The sequence below is a fragment of the Chrysochloris asiatica genome, unplaced genomic scaffold, assembly GCF_000296735.1.
Source record: "Chrysochloris asiatica unplaced genomic scaffold, ChrAsi1.0 scaffold00029, whole genome shotgun sequence".
Taxonomy (NCBI): Eukaryota; Metazoa; Chordata; class Mammalia; order Afrosoricida; family Chrysochloridae; genus Chrysochloris; species Chrysochloris asiatica.
Window position 1 is genome coordinate 439,162 of NW_006408547.1, and position 13,495 is coordinate 452,656.

Below are 13,495 nucleotides of genomic sequence, written 5' to 3' on the forward strand. Positions count from 1 at the left end.
CTCTTGTAATACAATAGTAAATAATCGTTATCAGGACTGACTGTGACCGTTGGAAATGTAAAGGTAGATGTTTTGTAGCAAAAGGAGGGGAGTGATTGACTTTGCAGTCTAGGAGCAGAGGTCCCTGGTACCATCAAGGGAGAAGGGTGGAGAGCGGGACCCTACCCAGAGAAGCAGTGACGCCAGGGATGGAGGCAGAGATGATGACGTGGAGAGATGGGGCAACTAGGGACTTTAGACCCAGAGAGGGAGAGGAGCTGTGTGCTGATGACCAGGGGTGGGGTAGGCTTGCAGTGTATACCCTTTGGTTGGTTGATGATACATGGAGGGAATTGTAACCATGGCAATGAAATGATATACGATAGGATGAATGTAAAGCTAATGTTCTCCCATGTAAATTATCACATAATTCACAGTAAAACATAAAAAAAAAAAAAAAAAAAGAATTGATGCATTTGAATTATGGCATTAGCAAACTAAATTGAAAGTACAACAGACTTCCAGAAGAACAAACAAATGTATCTCCAAAGAAATACAGTCAAAATGTTCCTTAGAATAGAGGAAGGTGAGACTTTGTATCCTGGGTACTTTGGACATGTTGTCAGAAGGGATTAGTCCCTGGAGAAGGGCTATCTTGCTTGGTAAAGTGGAGGGTCAACAAAAAAGAGGATGGCCCCAATGAGATGGAATGACACAGTGGCAGCAACAATGGATTCAAAATGAACAATTGTGAGGATGCCACAGGACTAGACAGTGTTTCTTTCATTCTGTTGTGCACAGGTAGCTGTGAGTTGAAAGCACCCTGACAGTACCTAACAACAACAACACAACAACGTAGAGCACACAGGCTGCAAAGTTATGCAAACTTCTTAGCCATTAATAAACACCTTGAGGGACTGAGTCACTGAGGGTTTAGGGCCATAATTTCTGGGGACACGTAGGTAAATGAGCATAACATACTCCATAAAGACAATAGTCTACATACGAATTTGGTGAGTAATGACTAGGGTCTTAAAAATCTTGCATGCAGCCATCCAAGAATCCAAGATACAACTCTTAGTGTCATCCTATCCAGAGCAACGAAACTCAGAGACTCTAAGAAACATTGAGTCCAAAGGAGGAATCGAACACATGCACCACAGCTCTCAAGTGAGAACAGAATACTTAAATGGTGTCCAGTTACTACTCCCAACCACTCTAATCAGGATTACAATAGAGGGTCCTAAACAGAGTGGAGGGAAAAGGTAGAAGAAAATTCAAAATAAGAAAGACCCGAGTTACTGGTCTAAAGGCTGGTGGAACCCCTGAGACAGTGACCCTCAGACAGCATTCAAATCTGGAATCACCTTTCAGGCAAAACAATAGACAGGCCTATAAAGTAGCGCCCATGAGGACCCTGCACCATCTAAGGTTATATAGGAGACCAAAAGAGCAGCATTTGTCCAAAAAACAAAGTTCTGAAGGCAGGAAGAGATAGGAAAGAAGGAGGAATAGAAACAGAGAACCCAAGGAGGAAGTGAGAAGACCGCTTTTGCACTGAGGTGATTGCAACTAATGTCACGAAACAAACGTGTATACCTGGTGGAATGTGAAACTCATTTGCTCCGTAAACTTTCACCCAAACTACAATAAAAAAAATTTTTTTAAATTTTTAATTGTGTGCAAAGTGTACCTTAAAGTTACACTACTAACCCGCAGTCTCAAACTTTGATATATATCCAAAGGATTGAAAGTAGGAATACTAACATAAAATTATATACCAGTGTTCGCTGCAAGGAGCTATGGTAGCATAGTGGTTATGAGTCGGGCTGCTAACCTCAAGGTCAGCAGTTCGAAACTACCAGCTGTTCGGTAGGAGAAAGATGAGGCTTTCTGTGCCTGAAAAATGTATAGCCTCAGAAACCCTGTAGAGGCTTGTTATGAATTGGAACTGACTCCACGGCACACTACCACCACCACCAGTGTTCACTGCAGCACTGTTGACAATAGTCAAAATATAGAAACTACCTTTTTTGTTTTTGCTAAGTTCTGTGCTCAGTTCTGGCTCATAGTGACCCTATATAGAGTTTCAGAGGCTTTAAATCTTTGCCAGAGCAGAAAGCCTCATCGTTCTCATGCAGAGTGGCTGCCCATCAGTAGATGAATGGAGAAACAAAACTTGGTACATACATAGAACAGAGTATTACTCTCAGTCATAGAGAGAAATGGCAGTCAAAATACATGACATGTGAGAAGAGCCGAGACTGAGACCCTACCCAGAGAAACAGAGATGCCTGAGATAGAGACAGAGATGATGACATGGAGTGATGAAGCAACTGGGGACTTTGGACCCAGAGAGGGAAAGGGACTGTGGGCCGAAAACTGGGGGGGAGGAGAGGGAAGTGTAGGGGGCAGGTTTCTGAGATATACCCTTTGGGTGGTTGATGATGCATGGAGGGGATTGGAACCATGGCAATGAGATGTTATACGATGGAATGAATGTAAAACTAAAGTTCTCCCATGTAAACTATCATATAATTCACAATAAAACATTAAAAAATAAAAAAATACATGACATGTGGGTGAACCTTGGAAACATGCTAAGTCAGTTACACAAAGACAAATGTTATGTGATCTTACTTATATGAAATAGGCAAATGTAAAGAGAACAAATATTAGTGATACCAATGAAAGTGAAGGGGAGAGGGGAAGTCTTTGTTCGGGGGCATTAAGTTTGTTGATGGTGGTGGAATCATTTGGTGATGGTTACAAACATGAATATAATCAATGTCACTGAATTGTACATGTAAAAATATGTTAGAGACGGATAGGGTTGTGGCAGCAGGACCGCCGACCTCAGCCATGGACAGGTGGGGTCACTTGCCAGGGCAAAGCTGAGAGAAGACTCTGATGGCAGTAAGCCCCTCCTTTCCACTTGAGTTGTCCCTTCCCAGGTTTTTTCATCGTGTTTTGTTGAAAAATAAAGACTGAAAGCAAAATGAAAATATCACAAGCCCTCTACCTCACACCATATATAAAAAATTAACTCAAAATGTATCAAAGACCTAAATTAAGAGCAAAGGCTATAAAACTGGATTAGGCAAGACATGATTTCTTAGACATGACATTAAAAGCATAAGCAACCAAAAGGGAAAATAAATTGTACTTCAGCAAAATTAAAAACGTTTGTGTTTCAAAGGATACCATCAAGAAAGTAAAGTGACAACCCACACAATGCAAAATATTTGCAAACTATGTATCTAGATTTGTATCTAGAATATGTAAGGAACTTTTACAACTCCAAAATTCTTCAAAAATCAGAAAATAGGCAGCTAATAAAGAGAAATGAAGTCTTGATAAATGATACATCATGGATAAACTGTGAAAACATTTTTCTGAGTGAAATAAGTAACTTACAAAAGGACAAATATTGTATGATCTCATGCAAATGAAATAACAAGGGGAGGAGGAAAAGGATATGGGAAGAGTCATTGTTTGGGAAGCAGTGGTTTTCATTTATGGTATTGGGAAAATTGCCAATGATATATGATGGTTACACATATTAATGTAATTGATGTCGCTAAATGGTACACCTGGAAAATGTTGAGTTAGCAAATGTGTTATATAGAGAGTCTTTTTAATCTATATACATATATCTATTATTGTTGTTGTTAAGTGCTGTCGAGTCGGTTCCGACTCATAGCGACCCTGTATACAGTTTCTGAGGAGCAGCTGGTGAGCTTGAACCACCAACCTTGCAGTTCAAATGGCTTTGCAGTCTGGTGCATTAACACACAGCACCACACCAGGACTATATATATATATTCCTGTTGTGGCATTAAAGGATAAGTACTGGTAAGCACTGGACTGGGAACCATAAGGTGAACAGTTCAAATCCACCAGCTGCTCCATGGAAACCCGATCCAGGGCCACTGTGAGTCAGACCAACTTAATGGCAATTCACAACAACAACAATATGTATTTCTTTTAACAACATTTAAAAAAAAAAAAAACAGCAAAAGATCTTGCCGTAGCATCCACGTTAACAAGTGGGTGACTTTGAAGAATAGGAATTTATTTTTTCACAGTTGTTTTTCACAGTTGTTGTTGTTAAGTGCCGTCAAGTCGGTTCCGACCCATAGCGACCCTGTACAGGGTTTCCGAGGATGTAAATCTTTACGGGAGTAGAAAGCCTCATCTTTCTCCCGCGGAGCGGCTGGTAGTTTCTAACCGCTGACCTTAAGGTTCACAGCCTGATTCGAGTATTGGGGGCTTAATGTCCAAGTTAGGATCTCGACTGTGTCAGTTACTTCTTTCTAGGTGTTTTTGTGCACTACTTTGTTCCTTGGCTTATAGATGATTAACCCTCACATGGCATCTCTACTCCCCTACTAAGTGCTTGTCCCTGTCTAATCTGCTGTTTCTATAATTCAAATATTATTAGATTTAGAATCCATTTTATGTGGATATGACTAAACACAGAAAACCCCTATTTCTAAACAGGTAGTATTACATCTATAGGTATGGGAGTTAGAATCCCAAACACATATTTTTTGTTGTTGTTGTTGTTGTTAAGTACTGTCGAGTCAGATTCAACTCATGGTAACCCTGTATAGGCTGGTGAGTTTGAACCACTGACCTTGCAAACCAACCTTTGATCCAGTGCTTATGCCACAGCAAGATTCTCTATATTGTTGCTAACTAAGTGTCATTGAGTTGATATATTGTTGTTGTTGTTGTTAAGTACCGTGGAGTCAGTTCCGACTCATAGTGACCCTGCACAGGGTTTCCAAGGCTGTAAATCTTTACGGGAGCAGAAAGCTTCATCTTTCTCCTGTGGAACAGCTGGTCGTTTCAAACTGCCGACCTTGAGTTTGATTCATAACTACTGTGCTACCAGAGTTGATATATTGTTGTTGTTCTTAAGTGCCATCGAGTCGATCCCGACCCATAGTGACCCTGTGTAGGGTTTCCAAGGAGCAGCTGGTGAGCTTGAACCGCCAATCTTGCGGTTCAAATGGCTTGGCAGTCTGGCGCGTTAACACACAGCGCTACACCAGGACTCCAGTTGATAAAGTAGGGGAATATAATTTAATCCAAAACAGATCTGAATGGACTTTCTCTGGAAAGTTATACAAATGGCCAACAAGCACATGAAGAGATGTTCAACATTGTTAGCCCTTGGAGAAAGGCAGATCATAACCACAATCAGATAGTACTTCACACCCACTAGGGTGGTTATAATAATAATAATAAAAAAGACAGGTAATAACAAGTGTTGGTTAAATTGGCACCCTCTTACATATTATTGTTGTTGTCATTAGGTGCCATCAAGTTGGGACCGACTCATAGCAATCCTATGCACAACAGAACGAAACACTGCCCGGTCCTGGGCCAACAATCATTGCTACACCTGAGCCCATCTCTGCTGCCACTGTGCCAATCCATCTCATTGGGGGTCTTTCTCTTTTTCTCTGACCCTCCACTCTACGAAACATGATACCCTTCTCCAATGACTGGTCCCTCCTGATGATAATATATGTCTGAAGTATGAGAGACAAAGTCTGGCCATGCTGGCTTCCAGGAGCAAGCTGGCTGCACTTCTTCCAACACAGGTCTGTTTGTTCTTTTGGCAGTCCATGGTACTTTTAATATTCTCCTCCAACACTATAACTCAAATGCATCAATTCTTCTATGATCTTCCTTACTCACTGTCAAACTTTTGCATGCATATGAGGTTATTGAAAATACCATGGCTTGGGTCAGCCACACCTTACTCCTCAAACTGACATCTTTGCTCTTGAACACTTTAAAGAGGTCTTGTGCAGCAGATTTGTCTAATGCAATACGTCCTTTGATTTCTTGACTGCTGCTTCCATGGGTGTTGATGGTTGATCCGAGCTTACATAGATTGTGGGAATGTCAAATGGCACAGCAACTTTGGAAAACAATGTGACAAGCCCTCAAATGATTAATAATAGAGTTATCATATGGTCCAGTAAATTCAGTCTAGGTATATACCCCTCCAAAAAATTAAAACATATGTCCACACGTATGTTGTATATGAATGTTCACGCATCATTACTCATGATCGCAAAAATGTAGAAGAACCCAGTGTCCATCAACTGATAAATAAAATGTGTAACTACACTGTGGAGTATGACTTGGAATAAAAAAGAATAAAAAACTGATTTATGCTTTATTTCAGTGGACAAACTTTGAAAATATTGTTCAAAGTGAAAGAAGACAGCCACAAAGGACCATACATTATATAATTCTATTTATATGCAATGTCCAAAATAGGGAAATCTAGAGAGATATAAAGACTCCTGGTGTGGCACTGTAGGATCAAAACTGGACTTGCATGCAAACCACAAGGTCAACATTTCAAACCCACCAGCTACTCCTTGGAACCAACTCAATGGCACTTAACAAAATAGAAATATAAAGTTTATTTGAAGTTACCTAGGGCTGAAGTTTGGGGAGGAAATAGGGAACAATTGCTCAAGGATATGATGCTTCTTTTGAGGTGAAGAAAATGTTCTTGAAGTGATTGTGGTTATACTGTATAACTCTGAATAGACCAAAAACCATTACATTATACACTTTAAATGGAAGAATCATATAGTATATTATTTACATCTAAATAAAGCCATTACAAAAAAACCCACCTACAAATCTAAAAATATATTCCTAAAACTTATGCCCCATAAATAACAAATAAAAATAAAATTAATGGCATTAATTCATTTTTAGGTTTTTACCCAGAACTGTTCAAATATAAGCAAAAGTGAAGAGAGCTTACATGTATCCATCAATCAGCTCCAACAATTATTAACATTCTAAAGCCATTTAAATTTTGTTTCCTAAGTTTTACTATGAAAAGTAAGTTGCAGACAACAGCACTTCCTCGTAAATACTTCATAATGCATATTGTTGACTGAAATTCAATATTTGTTTGCAGTTTTTTATTTCTTTTGAGGTAAAATTTTACATACAATTAAATACTTACATTTTAAGTGTACATCCAGTGAATTTTGACAAATGCAAAAACTGTATTTTCTTTCAAAAATATTTTTAATTGTTGTGAGACTTTCAAATTAATTTTTTCATAAATTTATTTTAGTGCTAATCATTGTGGGTTGCTCTCTCTTTTAATCAAATCACCAAAGGGCAAAAATACCAATTACATATTATGAGTGATCCATCTATATGTATTCTTAACCCTTTGAAAGAAAGCTGATTTAGTGTTGAACCATAACCTGGGCTTTAATCTGTCTTTCATGATTAGCACATCAGAACTTTTATCTGCTACAACCTGTGTGTTCAGAGTAAACAGAAGTGTATTTGGCATGTTTATATATGTGTGTGTGTGTGTATAATTGCTTGTGGAATGGATTAACAAATGAATATTTAAACTAGAAAACACAGTTTATTCAATATTGTTGTAAATTTTCTTTTTACAAAACCAGGCAAATTAACTTTTTTATATATAAAAAATGTATTAGAAAAGTTAATTCTATTTCTTTGTATAAAAAAAGCCTACTGGGTTGTAATCATTTAGAATTTATTGGCCTTTTTCAATGCTGTCACTAAAACAGTCTCGATAATAGTTATTGTAATACAGTTGTATACATTTATACAACAAATATTAGGGATATATTTTACTAATGATGATCTATTTTATGTCATAAACAGTTCTTTTTGCAGTTAAATCTTCCATTTTTAAAATGATTTTCATATAGATGCTGATTTTAGGACTTCATGCTCAAATTTTTGAACCAGTCTGTGTCTGTGACATCCTTGTAAGAATGAGAGGTGAATTGGGCAAGTTCAGGAAGGACAGGATTTATTGCAGTATGTGGCATGACAGTCTGCCTTTTGTAGCATGAAAATAATAATTTACACTTTTAAAAAAATTCACCATGTTTTGCACCTCCCTGGGGTCTAAAAACTCTTCTTGGATTTCTTAATCACCAAATTTCATTCAGTACAAATGGTTTCCTTTTCATTAATCTGTTGCCCCTGTTGTATCCAAGGTTGCCTAAACCACCTCCGTAAGATTCCTTCTAAAAACAGCTACATACAACATTAACATACAACATTTGATTGCAGGGAGAAGGAAAAGGTTAATTCCGATGTTATGAGACTGTGATAATGCTGTTATTTAAGGCACTTATTTGGGAATGATTATACTTAGTAGTTTTATAAATAAATTCAAGGGACTCTTCTAGTTGTCACTGTCCTCCTTGAGTCTCGGATCCTGTCTGTCTTATCGTATCCAACAGTAGAATTGATGCCGCTCTAATCCCTGGAAGTTTGGAACTAATGAACTAACTGCTGAGTTGCTGCCACGGAGCTTGGTCCCAAACTATACTGTACTTCACACTCGATTTATTCTCCAGATGGCGAGACTGTGCCGCCCCGCCGCGAGGGACCACCTCTTCCACTGGAGTGTAAAAGTGGACGGATGTTGTTTTCTTTGCAGATTTGATAATTCTGAGCTCGAAACTTGCAAGGATGATTAGTTATTAGCTTTAATGGGTGCCAATTGAACCAACTGCACACATATTTTCTTCTTTAATTTCGGAGTCCACAATCTTGGTGGTGGTTGATTTATCCACTGCGTTACGTCACCGGAGTCTGTCTTTTCCCCAGGTAATAAAAACCCAGTGTCTGAAATCATAGCACGCCTTGGTTGCTGGCCCAGACTGAGTCACGTAATACAGTGGCTTGTGTATAAGGACAAGTTTATTAGCCACTGGTTCACTGCACTGAGCAGCGTATCTATCGAAAGTGGGAACTTTGGTAGCACTTTTCAGTAAAGGGGCCTGTGAAGACCCTCATCCGCGCCAGCTTTCTTTGTCATCTGTGCTCTACAGAGTTCACCTCTGGACACAAATATAGTAGAGGACATATTATGGTAATTCACCTCTTCAGAGACAGATTGTAACGCTGATAAAGGCTTTAATTCCATTATTCTATTGTTTCCAGCTTGTCACATTGTAGTCGAACAAGTTTATTCCACACTGGGAACTGTTTACCAAGACTGTCATGTAGTACTAAAACATTTGGAAGCCTCATTTTGAACAATGAGGTTTTGTTCCCAGAATATAACCCCCCCCCCTCTTATTTGGAGTGGTTCTTTTCCATTTCCTTTCCTGTTCCTTCTTTCTCCAGGAAGTATATGTCTCCCAACAATCTCAGCGATTCACCTGGAAATCCATTCTGAGAATTGGCTGGGTCACTTCTTACCAGGTGGAAGCCAGCCAAACAGGAGTCAAAGAAGAAAAAACCAGGTGGAAGCCAGCCAAACAGGAGTCAAAGAAGAAAAAAACAAAACAAAAAACAGTGAATGAAAGGGAGGTGATGGAGTTGAGAGAGATGTACAAGAGAGGTAGAGAGAGAGGAATACAGAATCTCTTATCACAACTGGGAGGAATGTGGCTCTCTCTAGCTGAACACTGAGAACTAAACTTAATTGTTCTTAGAAACTGCTTCCTCTCAACCCAACAGATGGTATGGGTGTGTTTGCTAGCACAGTAACATATTTCACCATTAAAATACCAAAAGGAAAAAAAAAAAATCAACATGCTTGTGGGTTGGTATAAATTCAGTGAAGTTGTTGGACATTTTGAGATACATACCAGAGGGATGCACACTTAGTTTATGTAAATGACAACAAGCAACAGTCTGTTAATAAGGGTGTTGTGTGGAAATATACCTCAAAAAGCATCATTTTTTGAAAGGTACCGAATGATGAAGTGAAAAGAGCTCAAGTTTAATTTTGAGCCAAAAAAATGTCTAATAAGATCCTGATTATATGCTGCTCATTATTATGACATGAAAAGTACTAATCAGATTAGCTAAAAATTGGAATTAGGTACTTCGTTTGCAGCCAATTTCACAAGGTCTGAATTTTACTAAGCAAACCAGAATGTGCTGAAACCATGGCAATCTGACTTTAGATAAAATCACAAACAGGTTTAGAACATGAGCTTTGTACAAACAGTCCCTTTCAAATCCAAATGAAACAGTAAAACAGCTTAGAGGTTGTATTTTGTTTGACACCAACCTTAACAATTTAGGACATTGCTGTTGCCAGAATGGAAATGATTACTCAAAGAATTCAAGTTTTAAAATACCTTTTAGCCTAACCCACTGAGTTAGTTTTCCATTCGCTCTGTCCTAATAGTCTTTATAAGCCTGACTTTAGTACCGAAAGAAAACATCTTAGTTGAAATGTTTGCAAGCTGGAACAGTATGTATCTGTATGGGCTACACCGAGCAGAGCATGTGTTCGGTTCTCGAAGGCCCAGGATTTATACACTCAGCTCTGGATGGTTCAGTTTTCTTGTTAATTGCAGTCGAGTTGGGCACCTGACTCATGATGTCACCGTACTGCCCAGTCCTGTACCATCTCTGTGACTGGTTATAGATAGGACTGTTGTGATCCACAGGCTTCTCTTTGGAAGTGGAGCCACCAGGCCTTTATTCCTAGAGAGCTTTGGAGTCATGATACTAAAGCTAACTCCTGTCCTTCACTAACTGGATTGAAATATTTCGTGATGAAGAAAGAAGGCCATGGTAGCACACGGTTGTTGGATGACCAGAGGCCTGCTGTGGAACCAAGTCTCTCTTGGCCATATTATCTTTCTCTCTCTTGCTTTTGTCTAAACTTAGCCTGATAATTGGCAGTCGAAGCTTTGTAAATCAGGATTCCACAGAGCTGTCTCAAACTGGTCCGTGGTACTCTGTTTCCATCTAACCTGACAACTCTAAGCTACTGTTTCCTCACACTGTTTAACTCAGACCACATTTGGAAGGCTTCCCTATTTCCACTCTGTCATAGACCTACATCCGTCTGGTTTAAATCTACTGTCCTGTGTTTGTCTCTTTGATTGGAATTAGACTGAATATTGGCTTCAATCTTTTTTTTTTAATCTTTGCTTTGCTTTGGTCTTTTCTAGATAAGTATTGCTGTTCAAATGACTGAATATTGTTAAGACTTTTTTTGTTTTGTTTTAAAAAAAAAAACAAAAAAGCAGACAACGATTTAAACCACATCCATCAGCAGTGAGAAGCTTTAAAGTTTTATTAGTATCATAAAAAAGCCTTCCCAAATGAAACTACTTTTGATAAGTGTTCGTTCTGACAATGAGAATTTGTTGAGGGCTGTTGGCAACTTGGCGGAATTTGTTTTTGGACTGAAATTGGCAGGAAGTAATGACTTCAAGTGCTGTCCTCCTCAATGCACTCTTTCTCTTTCTCCACCCCATTCCCCACCTTCATCATCCCCAACCCAGAGCCAATAAAAAGCAGGTTTGATTTCATACTGTTTTGTTTTTTGTTTTTTACATGGGGACAATTCAAATTCAAAGACTTATGATGTTTCACACTTTTCCTAACTGTGGAGCATCAAAGAATAAAATATATTTGTCTACCACTTTGTGGGATTTCTTGGTGATATTATATATTGTCTTCCAGCTGAATAAGTCGGAGCTTTCTTTAAATTATAGTATGGACTGTCAATTTTCTATGAGCACCTTCTGAATTAAATGTTAAGATTCAATTCAGTTGCAAAAAAAGAAAGAAAGGAGTAAAAAACCACCATGCATATGGAAAAAGAAAAGGAAGACTGTGTTTGTTCCCTAATGTGAATATGCTGAAAGATGAGAGTTCTATCATGTGATGTTATCTACCTTATTATTAACTCAGTTATTAACTGAGAAAAATGCATGCAAAGGACTTAGACTCTGTCACACTTTGGAAATGTTCTCTCTTAATGATTATATTTTTCAAATTGGAAAATAATGCTAAAGATAATCCTTCTATTTAGAAGGAAGGGTGCTGTATAATGTGGTAGACATTATCTATGTTACAGTAATCTTGTGTGATGTCTAGAAATTGATTATCTGCCCTTCAGATTGGATGACTTACTTCAAATATCATTTATTTGGTGGACAGGAAAGTTGTAACTATAATAAAGGTGCTCATACTCTGAATCCACATAACATTTTGATAGATTGTTTGACTGTGTTCCCTCTCAGGGATAAAATAAACTCAGGACAGTTTCTCAACACTTACAGAATGAAGCTCGATTGAGAATAGTAAGAACTCTTGAAGACTTTGATCTTGGCCCAGCAGAAAAGTGTGTGAGAATCAACTCAGTGTCCAGTGGTCTTGCTGAAGAAGACCTGAAGACCATTTTGCAATCTCGCGTCCTTCCTTCTAGCCTGATGCTACCCAAGGTGGAAAATCCTGAGGAAATTCAATGGGTGAGTAGTTAATGCTTCACTTTTATTAAAGACTCAGGGTCAGCTAAGGAGGAGTAATCAGAAGGGAAGGATTTAGGTGTCACAGGTCTTGAAAGGGCATACACAGAGCAGAGAGGAAGGGAACTGAAAAAAAAGGAGACCATTTCCTTTACCCAAAAGAATCCGACTTTTCCCAAAGTTCAATGTGGAGCAGCCCCACTTTTTAAAACATGCTTCTGCTTTCTGATCAGATTTGGTTTTAGACAGAATAGGTCCCTCAGTCAGAACAATCCCTGAAAGCTAGCTTACCAGAGACTTGGATCCTGCCAGACCCTACCCCAAGGCTTCCACCTGGAAGAGCAGTGATACAAATGGCTTTTACCGAGATCCATTTGAAATAATCATGAACAGCGAAAACACATTAGCCATGTATGAAAAAATGGACATAAAGAAAAGAAGGAAAAGGTCATTCCATTAGGGCAACTGGAGGAATAAACAGGAAGCTTTTAACTAATGGTTTTAATTAGGGCAGATATTATTTCCTGAACAGTGCTCTATGTCTTCCTTTTCTAATTGCTGACAGGTGTGTCTGTGTTTCATGATAGACTTTTCAGCCAATAAAAGCCTGAAATGTAAAGTGGTTGGCATGTCAAATTACTTAAGAAAACTTTGAAATGGGCCTAATTATGTTATGATTGTTTTAATTGTTAAAGGAGGGTAGACTAGATTTTATTTAGGGGTTACTATTATTCTGCAGATCTCTGTTGAATGAAAGAACATTTCATTGCACCACTCCAAGGCAGAGAGCTCAAGAGCTAGAAATGCTGGAAGTGGTTATGGCATATGAACAGTGCTGTTTCCGATGCCGCAGCTAGTATTATCTACAAGGCTGCTGATGGAACTATGGAAATATGCTTACCGGTTATAATGCCTGAGGAAACTACTCACTTCTTTAATGCATGCAGATACATTGGATGTGCTGTCCAGTGTCATGGCCACCAGTCACATGTAGCTCTGAGCATGTGAAATATTTGTTGTTGTTGTTGTTAAGTGCCGTCGAGTTGATTCCAACCCATAGCAACCCTGTATAGGGTTTCCAAGGTGTGACTGGTGAACTTGAACCACCGACTTTGCAAGTCAAAGAACTTTGCAGTCTGGTGCATTGACCCACAGCGCCACACTTGAAATATGGTTTGGTGAGTCCAAATTAAGATGTGCTGTACATGTAAAAGACACACTAAGTTTTGAGGATTTGGTAC

General features: G+C 38.7%; 1 protein-coding gene across 1 annotated transcript in view; it reads left to right on the forward strand.

Moving 5' to 3' along the window:
* The window catches only part of CLYBL (citrate lyase beta like), a 173,247-nt gene that overhangs the window by 122,684 nt on the left and 37,068 nt on the right, over positions 1–13,495 (forward strand). The window contains exon 3 of the mRNA XM_006851532.1: positions 12,069–12,257. Within this exon, the coding sequence (XP_006851595.1) occupies positions 12,069–12,257 (189 nt within the window). The remainder of the gene's footprint in view (positions 1–12,068; positions 12,258–13,495) is intronic.